This window comes from Rhincodon typus, chromosome 7, assembly GCF_021869965.1.
Source record: "Rhincodon typus isolate 14 chromosome 7, sRhiTyp1.1, whole genome shotgun sequence".
In the NCBI taxonomy this organism is placed as follows: domain Eukaryota; kingdom Metazoa; phylum Chordata; class Chondrichthyes; order Orectolobiformes; family Rhincodontidae; genus Rhincodon; species Rhincodon typus.
The window spans coordinates 47,499,051-47,514,879 of NC_063338.1; the positions used below are offsets into that span (position 1 = coordinate 47,499,051).

Genomic DNA, 15,829 nt, shown 5'->3' on the forward strand with positions numbered 1-15,829 from the left:
GACCATGAGAAAGGTTGATCAAGACTTGGATTTCTATCAAATAATCTTGGTTTCATAGTCAGAAAGAGAGAGAGAGAGTTCTGCAGCATAGAAAGAGGCCCTTCAGCCCATTGTGTCTGTCCTAATCATCAGGCACCTATCTACTCTAGTCCCACTTCCAGCACTTAACTCATACCTTTGTATTCTAGGGAGTTTCAAGTGTTCATCTAATTATTTATTAAACGTTGGGTTGGTTCTCACCTCTACTACTCTTAATGAGTTCCAGATACTCACCACCTTTTGGGTAAAAAGAAAATTCCTTAAGTCCCCTGTAAACTTTCTGCTCCTTAACTAAATCTGTGCACCCTGGTTACTGACCCTCTGCTCAGGGGAAGAGTTCTTCCAATCTTCACCTCAATCAGGTCACTCCTCAGCCTTCTCTGTTCTGAGGAAGACAATCCCAACCCATCTAATTTCTCTTCATTGCTGATGCACTCAAGCCCAGGCAACATCCTAGTGAATTTACTCTGCACCCTCTTTAGTGCAATCACATCCTTCCGATAATGTGGTGACCAGAACTACACACACTACTCCAGCTGTGGCCTAATCAATGTCTTATATAGCCTCCATCATAATCTCCCTCCTTTTATATTGAGTCCTTCAACTAATAAAGGCAAGTATCCTATATGCCTTCTTAAGTGCCAATCCATCTGTCCTGTTGTCTTGAAGGATCTGTGGACATGCACACCAAGGTCCCTCTGGTCCTCTGTACTTGATAGTGATCTGTCATTTGTTGTGTGCTCCCATGCCTCATTAGTCCTCCCAAAATGCACCACCTCACAATTTTTGAATTAAGTTCCTTTTGATGCTGCTCTGCCCATTGGATCATCTTCCTGTGTTTGAGGCCTTCCTCCTCACTATTTGCCACACCGCCAATTTTTCAATAATCTGTGAACTTGTTGATCAACCTGCCTACACTTGTGTCTGGATCATTAATGTGGACCAGAAATAAAGGTTTTGATTTGAGGAAAATTCGGGTTTAATATGGTAAGACAAGAACTGGCCAAAGTGTACTGTGTGCAGCTAATTGTAGGAAAATCTATATCAGAGCAGTGGGAGTCTTTCAAAAAGGAAATATTGAGAATGCAGGGCCAAAATGTTCCAGTAAAGGTGAGGGGTGGGACCAACTTTTTGCTTTTTATCATTTATATAAATAGTTTAATGTGAATGTAGGAGGCATGGTTAGTAAGTTTGCAGGTGACATCAAAATAGGTGGTGAAGTGGTCGGTGATAGAGTACAACGGGACCTTGATCACATGGGCTGATGGGCAGAGAAGTGGCAAGTGGAGTTTAATTTAGGTAAATGTGAAATGTTGCATTTTGCTAAGGCAAACCAGGGCAGGACTTATATTTCTGTTTTTAAAGACTCCCACTGCTCTGATATAGATATTCCTGCAATTAGCTGTTCACAGTCCACTCGGCCAGTTCTTGTCCTATCATATTAAAACCGACTTTTCCTCAAATCAAAACCTTTATTTCTGGTCCACCTTTTTCCTTTTCCAAGATTACAAAATCTTGTTGAGTTACGGTCACCATCACTGAAACGTTCCCCCATTGACACATTGATCACATGCCCGGCTTCACTCCCTTAAATTAGATGCAGCAATGCCCAGTCTTGTAGGACATGCTGGCTTAAAAAGCTCTTCTGCATACATTTTAAGAATTTTGTCCTCTGTAAGTCTTTCACACTTGGCCAATTCCAGTTAATATTGAGGAGGTTTAAATCCACTATTACCCTATTATTTTCACACTTGTCTGAAATATGCTTACATATCTGTCCCTAATGATTTAGGGATTATAGTACATTCCATGATGTGATTGCCTCTTTTTTAGTTTTTAAATTCTAACCATATGGCCTCAATTGAGGAACCTTTTAAGAAAGCATTCCTCCTAATTGCAATAATTGACACTTCAATTTTGCAATGCCACCTCCTCTTTTCCCTTCTCCCTGTCTTGTTTGAAGATCCTTAACCCCGGAGCATTGAGCTGCCAGTACGACCTCTCCCTCAACTATATCTCCATGATAGCTGTGTTTTAATTAGTACTAACAGCATATGTCAGGCATAGACAGCTGAGATCAAGTAAATCCCTAGAGGAGTATAAGGGCAGTAGTAGCTTACTTAAGAGGAATGGGTCCACTGCATTTTATCATTTATATAAATAGTTTAATGTGAATATAGGAGGCATGGTTAGTAAGTTTGCAGGTGACACCAAAATAGGTGGTGAAGTGGTCGGTGATAGAGTACAACGGGACCTTGATCACATGGGCTGATGGGCAGAGAAGTGGCAGGTGGAGTTTAATTTAGGTAAATGTGAAATGTTGCATTTTGCTCAGGCAAACCAGGGCAGGACTTATACATTTAATGTTGGGCCCTGGGGACTATTGCCAAACAAAGACCTAGGGGTGCAGGTGGACAAGCTGGTGAAGGCGTTTGGCACCCTTGCCTTCATCGGTCAGAACATTGAATAAACGAGTTGGGACGTCATGTTGCAGCTGTACATTGGTGAGGCTACTTTTAGAATACTGCATATAATTCTGGTTGCCCTTCTATACGAAGGATGTTGTTAAACTGAGAGGCTGCGGAAAAAGTTTACAAAGATATTGCAGGGACTGGAGGGTTTGAGTTACAGAGAGAGGCTGAATAGGCTTCGGCTTTTTACTGTGGAGCGTAGGAGGCTGAAGCATGACCTTATAGAGGTTTATAAAATCATGAGGGGCATGGATAGGATGAATATCAAAGGTCTTTTTCCTAGTGTGGGGGAATCAAAAACTTGAGTGCACAGGTTTAAGGTGAGAGGGGAAAGATTTAAAAGGGACCTAAGGGGTAACTTTTTCACAGAGGGTGGTGCATGAATGTAACGAGCTGTAAAGAAGTGAAACATCACAGGTCTTGCCCTGTCTTTATTCACAGCCCTGGCATGTGCTCCCATGCAGGTCCCTTTCACCCCTTTTGTGATTCTGACTAGGACCGTGGTCATGATTTTCTGACCAACAAACTAAGTGCGGGGACAGGTGACTTTAGTGGTGATGTACTTTCCACCCCAACAACCACGCCCAAGAAAGCTCACTTGATCATGAGTCTTGAACTGGGTTAGTTCTGACTGGCAAGTTCTTACTCTATCACAGACCTCAACAATGGAGCCCAGCCTTGCCAGAAGCTGCTGGCCAATCAGAGGCTTGCCGCTTTTGAGTCATAAATACTGTCGCAAGAATGTAATTTGTTTTCTTTTGTTTCTCACAAGGTGGAGGCACAGCAGAGGGGCGGTCAGGAGATTCAGAAACAAAGGCATGGGGTTGACTTTCGGAAGTCACCCCTTTGCTCCACAATCATCCTTCCAATTGTCCCCAGACTGGGATATATTGTCCTCCCCCAACCCAGTCGAGAGATCACCTTGGTTTCCCAGTTAGGAAACCAGCTACTTTCTCACTTGCTGGGAAGACATGTAATCAGGAGGTGGCGAGTTGAAGTGCTTAAGTGACTATTAGTTGATCACTTAAGGGCCTTAAATGGTGGTGTATTGAGAAAGATCCAATGCAGCCCCTCACCCAGCACCTAATTGGTGGGGTCATGAGAAGCTTTAGTATCTCTCCAGGGTCAACTCACCCAATTACTTTCCCTTTCTGCCGCCCCTCTTGCCACCTCCACAGAGGGGAAATTTCCACCCCAAAGAACCAAGGTTAAGACCTAGGACAAGACAAAGCACTAAGCAAAACACCATTCAAATGACACTTCCATTTTTATCAAGTGATTTATTCAACTGTTACTAATAGTTTATAGAAACTGAAAGAGCTGCAGATGCTGTAAATCAGAAACTAAATCAGAAATTGCTGGAAAAGCTCAGCAGGTTTGACGCATGTTTGGAGAGAAATCAGAGTTAATGCTTCAGTTCAAGTGGTCCTTCCTCAGACCCCTCCCTGTTCCGAGGAAGGTCATTTGACCCAAAACGTTAACTCTGATTTCTCTCCACAGACGCTGCCAGACCTGCTGAGCTTTTCCAACTATTTCTGTTTTTATTACTGAGTCGTTATTTTTGTAGAAGAACTCTTCGTTGTGCTAACAGATAACATATTCTCTTCTGCCATCCTTTCATAAGATGCATATTATGAATCTGAAACATGTTTTTCATTCAAATAACGCTATTGTGTAGTTGTTATTATATGCTAGAAGTTATATATTTAGGTAAAGCTGGGTCAATTCTTAACTTTTGACTAAGGTACAGGCTAAAGCATATGTCTGCTGTTAAGTGTAATGCTTTGTTCATATATATGTTCTTCAATTTGATTTTAATATGTAGTTTCAGTAACCCAGCTATGACCTTCAGTTTGTCATTGATGGAATTCTACTTAACACAGCACACTTTTTACACGTTCTACTCCTCCTAGGTGTTTATCTTGCCTACCACAATGTTTTGTGTAGTCCTTCTCCCAATATTTATATTTTGTGCCCCTGTTTTCAAGTGCAGGTTAGCTGTTCATATTGACTCTCGTTTTCTATTGTTTTTAACTATGGATCTCCCGTTTGCTTTTAGCCCCAGTATTTGTTAATTTTTTAACTGCAAATCTCAATTACCTTTTTAACAGATTTGGTCAGTGTATTGCTTTCAGTGACACTGTAAGATCCTTTCTGTTTTGTTTTAAAACACAAGTATCTCTGTTTTCTTTTAAATCCCAACATTAATTTGCTTCTATAACAACATTTTTAACGTAGGATATCGAACTCCAAATTTGATGTTATGTACTCCCACACCCGTATTTCTATCTTTAATCCTCCAACCGCCATGCTTTATTAATTGTTCTGCTATTTTTGATTTCACTCCTAGTTATTTTTAATAGATTTTGTAAATAATAGAACTTCCCAAAACGTGGATCCCCAATTTTGACAATCATATATGGGGATGTGCTTCTTACAAAACCAGATTTTGCCATGAGATGAATTTTTCCAGTGAACTGGTAGTATGGTGGGGAAAGCATCCAAAAGTGAGCAGCAGGGACTTCAACACTGAATTGAGCCATTTAAGGGAGCAATTAAAAATACTTCTTGCCCTCTGCTAGCATTTCTCCCACATCAGGTGAGCCTGCCACTTCATTGGGAGACTGTCAAGTAATCCTTGTCAAGTGAATCCTGGTAGTCACCAACTGAGTTCACCGGGAGGAGGCCCTGGTTAATTGACAACTTCATAGTTAAGTCACCAGTGCTGGAATAACCTGCCCACCACTTATGCGTTCAAAGGTATCTCCGCACTGAGAATCCCTCTACTTCATTCTGTAGCCTTAATAATGGCCACCTCTAGCCATAGCTTTGTCAAGGTGGCTGAGTTGCGGGCCTTCTGATTGGGCTAGCATCCTCAACTGGATGGTGGCCCTGGCAGCAGTCTCTTAATTTGCACCAACAGTAAAATGATGCCCTGGAGTCTCTCTGCCTGCCAGTGCAAGACCAGCTCCTCCTTTTGGGCTGAGCAGTGGAACTATCCTTGGCAAAATTCAGCTCCATTTCTCTGTTCTCACAAGGATGCAGTGCATTATTATTGTTGACACCAGGAATACTAGAATGTCAAACAGTAAAAGAAAAATTGGAATTTTAAAAAATTACTTAGAACTCCTGGGGATGCATCAGATTTCTTTCTTAGGATACTAAGCACAACACTTTTTTTTTAAAAAAAATTCATTCACGTGGATGATGGTAGCTAGAACAGCATTTATGGCCCATCCCTAGTTGCCCTTGATAAGATGGTGGCAAGCTGCCTTCTTAAACAGTTGGTGTGGGTACACTCACAATACCTTTACTGAGGGAGTTCCAGAATTTTGAGGCAGCGACTGAAGAAATAGTGATACATTTCCAAATTAGGATCAAAAGCGGCTTGGAGGCAGACTTACTAGCGGCGGTGTTACCTTATATCTGGCACCCTTATCCTTCTACATGGTCGTGGTCATGGATTTGGGGCTGTTTCTAAGGGGCCTTAGTGAATATCTGCAGTGTGTCTTACAAATGGTAAATGTCACTGCTGCTGGTGGAGAGAGTGGATGCTTGTAGCTGTGGTGCCAATCAAACAAGCTGCTTTGGCCTGAATGGTGTCCAATTTCTTGACTGCTGTTAGATCTGTTCTGATCCAAGCAATTGGGGAATAATCCATCAGACTTTAACCTTGCACATCGTAAATGGTGGACAGGGTTTGGGGGATCAGGAGATGAGTTATTTGCTGCAGGATTCAAAGTCCCTGACCTGCTCTTGTAGTCACAAGTATGTATATGGCTAGGCCAGTCCAGTGTTTGGTCAACCGTATTCTTCAGGATGTTGATAATTGGGATTTCAGTGCTTGTTATGCCATCGAATGTCAAGAGTGACAGCCGGACTCTAGTTTGTCGGAAATGGTCAATGCTTGACTTTTGTGTGGCACAAATGTTACTTGCCAATTGTCAGCCCAAACCTGGATATTGTTCAGGTCTTGCCGTATTTGGATATAGACTGTATCAGTATGTGAGGAATCACGGTACTGAACATTGTGCAATCAGCAGCAAATATCCCCACTTCTGACCTTATGACGAAAGGAAGGTCATTGGTGGAACAGCTGAAGGGGTTGGGCCTAGAACACTACCCTGAGGAACTCCTGCAGAAATGTCCTGGAGCTGAGATGATTGATGTCCAACAACCACAACTATCATTGTTTGTACCAGATATGACTCTAACCAGCAGAGTTTTCCCCTTGATTCTCATTGGTAGTTTTGCTAAGGCTCCTTGATGCTACACTCAGACAGTTGTAGCCTTCACATCATGAGTCGTCTCTCTCACCTTACCTCTGGAATTCAGCTGTCTGATCTGTGTTTGAACTAAGGAGGTTAAAGGCTGAGTGGCCCTGATGACACCCAACCCAGGCAGTGAGAAGGTTATTGCTAACCAAATGTTGCTTGATAGCGCTGTTAATGCCACCTTGCATCACTTTACAGGTGTTCGAAAGTAGGCTGAAAGGGCTGGGTTGGATTTATCCTGCTTTTAGTATCTATGACACACCTAGGCAGTTTTCCACGTTGCAGGGTAGATGCCACTCCTGTAATTGTAATGGAACAGATTGGCTAGGTGCATGGCATGTTCTGGCACACAGTCTTCACTACTATTGCCAGAATATTGTCAGTACCCTCCAGTTGTTTCTTGACATCACTTGGAGTAAATCAAATTGGTTGAAGACTGGCATCTGTGATGCTGGGAAACTCCAATCGTGGTTAAGATGGATCACCCACTTGCCTCTTCTGGCTGAAGAATGTTGTAATGCTTCAGCCTTATCATTTTGACTGATGGATGGGCCCCCTTGCCCCATCATTGTTGAAGATGAAGATATTTGTGGAGCCTCCTCCTTTAGTGAGTTATTTAATTGTTCATCACAATTCATGACTGATTGTGACAGGATTGCAAAGATTAGATCTGATCTGTCAGTTGTGGAATGACTTGGATACGTTTATCACTTGCTGTTTACGCAGAATTGATGAGTTGCCACATAATTTGCAGTCTTTAGGAGTAGTCAAGCATACCCAGCGGTAGAGATACTCAGTACTGAGGTGTCCCAGACTGGTGTGCCCTAGAACAAAATGCAAAATCCCTACAAATGTTCGTTCCCTTGATGTTTTTTTTCTTCCCCGCCCTGCTCATTATTGTCTTCATCCTAATAACCCTGTTCAGAATGTATCCCATGAAAACATTGTGTGGTTTGTGCTCACCTGCAGTACATTTTAAGAATTTCCATTTAGTTTGGAAAATTTTCAATATTTAACCTATCGCTCAATGTTTTGACTTAGCAGCAACAGTTTTATTTCTAATTGCCGCAACTAATTTTTCCAGAGCCCAACAGTTTCCTTTCTTTACCTCCCTGCTGCGTCTTATCTTTCAATCACTTCCTATCTTAATCCTGCATCAATCACATGTCCAACTTTACACTTACATTAAAAGCACAGGACTGAATTTTGCCAAATTTTGACTAAGTGTCATTTTCATGGCGTTTCATGGAGAAATTCTCATCATGGACCATAATGACTTTTCTCATGCAAGTTTCCACTGCACCCTTCACGAATCAAATGGTCACAGAGGCAGAAATGCTCGACCTGCATGACCTTCAGCTGTTGATGCCACGGATGCCATTTACATTCCAACTGAGTGCCATGTCAAATATTGCAAGATAGGAACTGTCATTCAGAGTCTGCTGCTTAGCCATTATTATGAAGATGGCTGAGAAAGAGAGATTGGCACTGCAGTTTGGAGCCAGGATCCTGGAGGTTCTGGTGAACGGGATAGCAGTGATCCTTATTCTCCCTACTGCCAAAGGAGCCCACAGCACCAGGTGCTGCCGGTCTGGACTGAGATATCCACCCAGATCTGCGCAGTATACCTGATAAGAGACACACAGTAATGTAGAATGTTGGTCTTCTGCACTCTGCAAGTTTCAGTGCCACCACCTTCTTCCTACAACCTCTCACTCACTGTCACTCTCCATTGCACACAAATCCCAAGGCTACCACTGTCACTATTGCATACTGCATCTCGAGTTCATGCCCTCACCCCCTCCCTTATCCTCTTGAGCTACTAATCCTTCCTGCCCTTTGCATTTCCTACTCACTCATCAAGACACCTCAACACCTTTCCTGTTCCTGCACTGCCATTAGCAGCTCTTCATCTCAGAAAATTTGCCAGGGTCATAAGTGATTTGCGAAGCCCACCCATCACAGAGTACTCTGTGCCCTCCCATGGTATATCAGATTCCACCCTTAGATTTGGAGTTGCCACCATTCACACTTATTATCCCCCCTGCATCCTGATGCAATGATTCCAATCCCCACTCTTGAATTTCCCACTTACCCCAACACACCATGGGCTGCTCTCATTAGCCCTTTGACATTTATTGCCCAAACCCCTAGTACTTAACATGGCCACCCTCCTAGATTCAGATGTGAACAGAAAAAGGGAAAGGTCAAAAAGAAAAAAAAGGCATACGTAAGGTTTAGGAAACTGAAGACAGACAGTGCCCACAAAGAATACAAAGATAGAAGTGAGGAACTCAAATAAGGAATTAGGAGGGCTTAAAGAGGTCATGAAATGTCTTTGGCAAACAGGATTAAGGAAAATTCCAAGACATTTTATACATATGTAAGGAAAAAGTGGGTAGCTAGGGAAAGGGTAGGTCCTCTCAAGGACAAAGGAAGGAATCTGTGCATGAAGCCAGAGGTGAGTGAGGTCCTAAACAAATACTTTGTATTGGTATTCACATAGGAGAAGGACATGGTGGATGGTGATTCTCAGAATTTTGATATTCTAGGGCATGTCAATATAAAAAATGAGGTGCTGGACATTTTGAAAAGCATTAAGACAGAGAAGGCCCCATGACCTGACGGGATCTATCTCATAATGCTGAAGGAGGCAGGCGAGGAAATTGATGGGAGCTTTTACAAAATTTTTATATCCTCTTTAGTCACAGGAGAGGTCCCAGAGGATGAAGAATAGCTAATGTTGTTCCTTTGTTTAAGAAGGGTAACAGGGATAATCCAGGAAATTACATGCTGGTGAGTGTTACATCAGTGGTAGGGAAGTTATTGGAGAAGATTCTTAGGGATAGGATTTACTCACATTTGGTAACATATGGACTTATTAGCAATAGACTGCATGCTTTGTGCAGGGAAGGTCATGTCTGTCAAACTTGATTGAGTTTTTTGAGTAGGTGTCAAAGATGATTGATGAGGGCAGGGCCATAGATGTTGTCTACATAGACTTTAGTAAGGACTTTGACAAGGTCCCTGTGGCAGGCTGATACAAAAGCTGTTGTCACATGGGATCCATGGTGAGCTGGTCAGATAGATTCAGAACTAGCTTAGTCGTAAAAGCCAGAGAGTAATGGTGGAACGATGTTGTTCTGACTGGAGATCTGTGACCAATGGTGTTTCACAAGGATCAATGCTGGGACTCCTGTTGTTTGTAATATATATAAATGATTTGGAAGAGAATGAAGATGGCCTGATCAATAAGTTTGCGAACAACACAAAGATTGGAGGAAGCTGCAGATAGTGCAGAGGATACAGCAGAGGATATTGACAGGCTGGAGACTCAGGTAGAGAAATTGCAGATGGTGTTTAATCTAGTCAAATGCAAGGTGATGCATTTTGGAAGATCTATTGCAGGATAGAAGTTTATAGTAAATGGCAGAACTCTTAGTAGCATCAACATACAGAGGGATCCAGGCGTACAGATCTACATTTCTCTGAAAGTGGCAGCACAAGTGGAAAAGGTGGTAAAGAAGGCATATGGCATGCTTGCCTACATCAATCGGGACATGAAGTATAAAAATTGGCAAGTCATGTTGCAGCTGTATAGAACTTTAGTTAAGCTACATTTGGAATATTGCATACAGTTTTGGTTGTCACATTACCAGTAGGATGTGGAAGGATTGGAGTGGGTACAGAAATGGTTTAACAGGATATTGCCTGGTTTGGAGGATATTAGGTATGCGAAGAGATTGAACATCGAAGGATGAGGGGCAGCCTGATAGAAGTTTACAAAATTATGACAGGCATGGACAAAATGGATATTCAGTGATTGTAACACCATTGAATGCCAAGGGGTGTTAGTTGGATTGTCTTTTATTCGTGATGATCATAGCCTGGCATTTGTGTGGTGCAAACATCACTTGCCACTTGTCAGCCCAAGCCTGATTATTGTCCAGATCTTGTTGCATTTGAACATGGACTCTTTTAGTATCTGAGGAGTCACAAATGGTGTTGAACATTATGCAATCATCAGTGAGCACCCCACTTCTGACCTTATGATGGAGGGAAGGTCAGTGATGAAGCAGCTGAAGATGGTTGGGCCCAGGACATTACCCTGAGGAACTCCTGCAGAGATGTCCTGGAGCTGAGATGATTGACCTCCAACAACCACAACCATCTTCCTATGTGTCAAGTATGCCTCCAAACACCGTTTGCCCCCGATACCCATTAATTCCAGTTTTACTAGGGCTCTTTGATATCACACTTGGTCGAATGCAGCCTTGATGTCAAGGGCTGTCACCCTCACCTCACCTCTGGAATTCAGCTCTTTTGTCCATGTTTGAACCAAAGCTGTAATGTGGTCAGGAGCTGGGTGGCCCTGGCAGAACCCAAACTGTGGTCACTGAGCAGGTTATTGCTGAGCAGTTGCTGCTTGATAGGACTGTTGATGACACCTTCCATCACTTTACTGATGATTAAGAGTAGACTGATGGGGCGATAATTGGCTGAGTTGGATTTGTCCTTCCTTTTGTGTACAGGACATACTTTGGCAATTTTCCACATTGTCAGTTAGATACCAGTGTTGTAACTGTACTGGAACAACTTGGCTAGGGGAGTGTCAAGTTCTGGAGCACAAGTCTTCAGTACTATTGCCAGAATGTTGTCAGGGGCCGTAGCCTTTGGAGTATCCAACCATTTCTTGATATCATGTGGGGTGAACTGAATTGGCTGAAGACTGGTATCTGTAATGCTGGTGACCACTAGAGGAGGCTGAGATGGATCATCCACTCGGCACTTCTGGCTGAAGATTGCTGCGAATGCTTCAGCCTTATCTTTTGCACTGATGTGCTGGACTGTTCTATCATTGAGGATGGAGATATTTGTGGAGCCTCCTCCTCCAGTGAATTGTTTAATCGTCCACCACCATTCACAACTGGATGTGGCTGGACTGCACAGCTTAGATCTGATCCGTTGGTTGTGGGATCACTTAGCTTTGTCACTTGCTTCTTTCCCTGTTTGGTGTGCAAGTAGTCCTGTTTGGTGGCTTTACTAAGTTGATACCTCATCTTCAGATATGCCTGGTGCTGCTCCTGGCATGCCCTCCTGCACTGTCCATTGAACCAGGGTTAATACCCTGGCTTGATGGTAATGATTGAGTGGGGGATATGCTGGGCCACGAAGTTACAGATTGTGCTGGAATACAGTTCTGCTGTTGTTGATGGCCCAGTCTCATGGATGCCCAGTCTTGAGTTGCTAGTTCTGTGCGAAGTCTGTCCCATTTAGCACAGTGATTGTGCCACACAACACAATGGAAGTTATTCTCAGTGTGAGGACGGGACTTCATCTCCACAAGGACTGTGCGATGGTCACTTTTACCGATATGTCATGGACAGATGCAACTGCAGCTGGCAGATTTGTAAGGATGAGGTCAAGTATGTTTTTCCATCTTGTTTGTTCCCTCACCAACTTTCGCAGACCCAGTCTAGCAGCTATGTCCTTTAGGACCTGACCAGCTTGATCAGTAGTACTACTGCTGAGCCACTCTTGGGGATGGACATTGAAATCCCCCACCCAGAGTACATTTTGTGCCCTTGCCATCCTCAGTGCTTCCTCTTAGTGTTGTTCAACATTGAAGAGTACTGATTCATCAGCTGAGGAAGAATGGTATGTGGTAGTGAGCAGGAGGTTTCCTTGCCCATGTTTAACCTGAAACCGTGAGACTTCATGGGTTCCAGCGTCAATGTTGAGGACTCCTAGAGCAACACCCTCCTGACTGTATACCACTGTGCCGCCATCTCTCCTGGGTCTTCCTGCCGGTGAGACAGGACATATCCAGAGATGGTGATGGTGGTGTTTGGGACATTGTCTGTAAGGTATGATTCTGTGAGTATGACAATGTCAGGCTGGTGCTTAACTAGTCTGTGAGACAGCTGTCCCAATTTTGGCACTATTCCCCAGATGTTAATGAGGAGAACTTTGCAGGGTCAACAGGGCCGTTTCTGCCGTTGTCTTTTCCGGTGCCTAGGTCGATGCCATGTGATCCGTCCGTTTTCATTTCTTTGAGTCTTTGTAGCGATTGGTACAACTGAGTGGCTTGCTAGGCCATTTCAGAGAGCAGTTGAGAGTCAACAACATTGATGTGGGGCTGGGTTCACATGTAGGCCAGACCAGGTGAGCGTGGCAGATTTGCATCCCTGAAGGGCATTAGTGAGCCAAATGGGTTTTTCCGACAATGATTTCATTGGTGTTCCAGACTCTTTTTTTTGTGTTTTTTTTTATTATTTATTGAATTCAAATTCCACCATCTGCCGTGGTGGGATTCGAACCCGGGTCCCCAGAACATTGGCTGGGTTTCTGGATTAAAGTCTAGCGATAATACCAGTAGGCAATCATCTACCCAATGTGAATGAAGATGTATATAGTGTTGGAGAATGAGTTTCCTGCTCACTTAATGAAGGTGCCTTAGTGGAGACACAGGTTAGTCTCTACGTTCGAGGCAACTCTCAGGCAAAGGAGACTTCATTCCTCAGTACCCCATCTGGCTTAGTCTCTGCATTATCCTCAGTCTAGACCAAGGCTGCAGAAGGGGAGGCACTGGTGTGGTGGTAATGTCACTGGACCAATAATTCACAACATGAGGCTAATATTTTGGGAACATGGGTTCAAATCTCACCATTGCAGTTGGTAAATTAGAATTTAAAAAATTCTGGAATGAAAAGTTAGTGTAAAGGTAGCCACTATGAATTGTAAGAAAAAGAACTTATCGATTTCACTAATGAGTTTTAGGGAAGAAAATCTGCCAGCTTCCCTGGTTCTGGCCTACATGATTCCAGACCCATTGTAATTGACTCTTAACTGCTCTCTGGCTAGTTAGGAAAGGCATTAAATGCTTGCCTAACTATTGATGCCTGCATCCTATAAATGTATATTAAAAGTATTTTGACATCTTTGGAACTGATGGGAATCCCTGCTGAAATTCTGAAACAAAGCAGAGATAACCTCCTGGCACAGTTACACATTATCATATCCTTCACTTGGGAAGATATTCACATTTTGGGTGTCCTGGGGACACTGTGATTGTTTCTGTATTCAAGAAGGGAAAGAAGACCAATTGCGATAGCTACAGAGGACCTGCCCTCTCATCTGCCACCCGGAAGGCAAGGATCCTCCTCAGCCACTACCTCTTATTGGCACAGTTTCCATTTTCACATGCATGTCGACAACACTCGGCTCTACAATCCCATCACTTCTCTTGACTCCTTTGCTGTTGTTAAATTATCAGACTTCTTATCTGACATCCAATAATAGAGAGGCAGAAACTTCCTCCATATAAATAGTGGGAAAACTGAAACCATTCTGCCAGATTCCAGCTCCAAATGGCTCTCTTGCTGTGGATTCCATCCATCCCACTTGTAACAGTCTGCAATTAAATCAGGTTGTTGTCAATTTTCGTGCCATATTTGATCCTGAGTTCCCAAGCTCACTTTTATACTGTTGTTAAGACTGCCTATTTCTCCATTCTCCCAGAACCACACTGTTTCCCCCTTGCCCTCACTTTCCACCCTACCAGCCTCCCTATTCAAAGGATCATCCTCCACTATTTGTTTCATTCCAGCATGATGCCACCACAAAGACATCTTTCCCTCCCCTCCCTGTGAGCGTTCTGAAGGGACCATTCCCTACATCACACCCTGATGGCTCTCTTTCACCTACAACACCTCATACCATCCCATGGTATATTCCCATGTAATCACAAAAACTGTAACACTTGCCCTTTTATCACCTCACTGTCTAATACCCCAAACACTCCTTCCAGGTGAAGGAGTGATTTACTGATAGTTCTTTTAATCTAGTCAACTGAATGCCGTATTTGCTGCTCACAATGTGGTCTCCTCTATATCAGGGGAGGCCAAACACATACTGAGTGACCACTTTGTGGAACACTCCACTCAGTCAGTGAGCATCACTCTTTTGGTTAATTGTCACTTTTTAGTATACCATTTCCCTCTCATTCTCACATTTGTGTCCTCGGCCTGATGCAGTGCTGCAGTGAAGCCCACAGCAAGCTGGAGTATCAACACTTTGCAGCATTCTGGAGTCAATACTGAGTTCAGGAACTTCAGGCATGTTTCATCTGCCTGTCCCAAATACTCATTGCTGGTATCTGGTTTTCTTAATTTTGATTTCAGCATAGCTGACCTAAATTTTTCTGTTTACTGTTAGGAGTGGTTGTTAGATGAAGTACTAGCTAGCAGAATGAAGCACAACATCTTTACTGAGCACTTAGTAATATTTTAAGTGACAATCAGCTGTTTAACAAGCCTCAGAGCAGTCGTTCTCAACATTGGTTTCAATTTCTTTATCAAGAGGGCGTCTTGAGCTAAACTAGCTTTTCTGTTTAAGATCCCATCTTAACCATCTTTAGTCCCTATACTATTCACCAAAGATTGCTCACATATTTCTGACTGGCCTCTTTTGTCTGTTCTGTCTCATACAGATAATTAGTTTATTGAAAAATTAACATGACAGAAGGAGCCAAATTGTGATAATGATATAAATGAAATATGTAATCATAATTTATAACAGTTATAGGCAATCGTTAAAAATAAAGTGTAAAATAAAAATACTGCAGAGTTATAAATATTTACTTGTACATATAATTATGATACATTGTAAAATGCAGGTTTCCTTGTGGGTGTGTTGTTGTTTTGCTGTCTATTTTACACTTTTTCCCTGCCTTGCCTATGCAAAAGTACGTTTGCAGTAAATACACATTTGACTAATGATAACTGAATTCACAATTTACTTTTAGATGAAGCTGCGTCAATTCATCAAAATGAAGAGGATGACACTGACAGTGACAGTAGTGATGAAGATGAGGAAAGCAATAATGAAGACAGCGATGAAAGTGAAAGCTCAGATGAGGAGTCTGATGACTCATCTGGAAGTGAAGAAAGTGCATAATTTTGATTTCTATAAAAAGTGTGACTCTTTAAAAACAGTAAGTTTTACCACCATTCCCTTTTAAAAACAGTGAGTTTTACCACCATT

General features: G+C 42.7%; 1 protein-coding gene across 2 annotated transcripts in view; it reads left to right on the forward strand.

The window, feature by feature from the left end:
• The window catches only part of erich2 (glutamate-rich 2), a 161,305-nt gene extending 145,511 nt beyond the window's left edge, over positions 1-15,794 (forward strand). For both annotated transcript variants that reach the window (XM_048599422.1, XM_048599423.1), the window contains one exon: positions 15,591-15,794. In XM_048599422.1, the coding sequence (XP_048455379.1) occupies positions 15,591-15,742 (152 nt within the window). In that variant the 3' untranslated portion in view covers positions 15,743-15,794. The remainder of the gene's footprint in view (positions 1-15,590) is intronic.
• Positions 15,795-15,829: the final 35 nt, after the last annotated feature.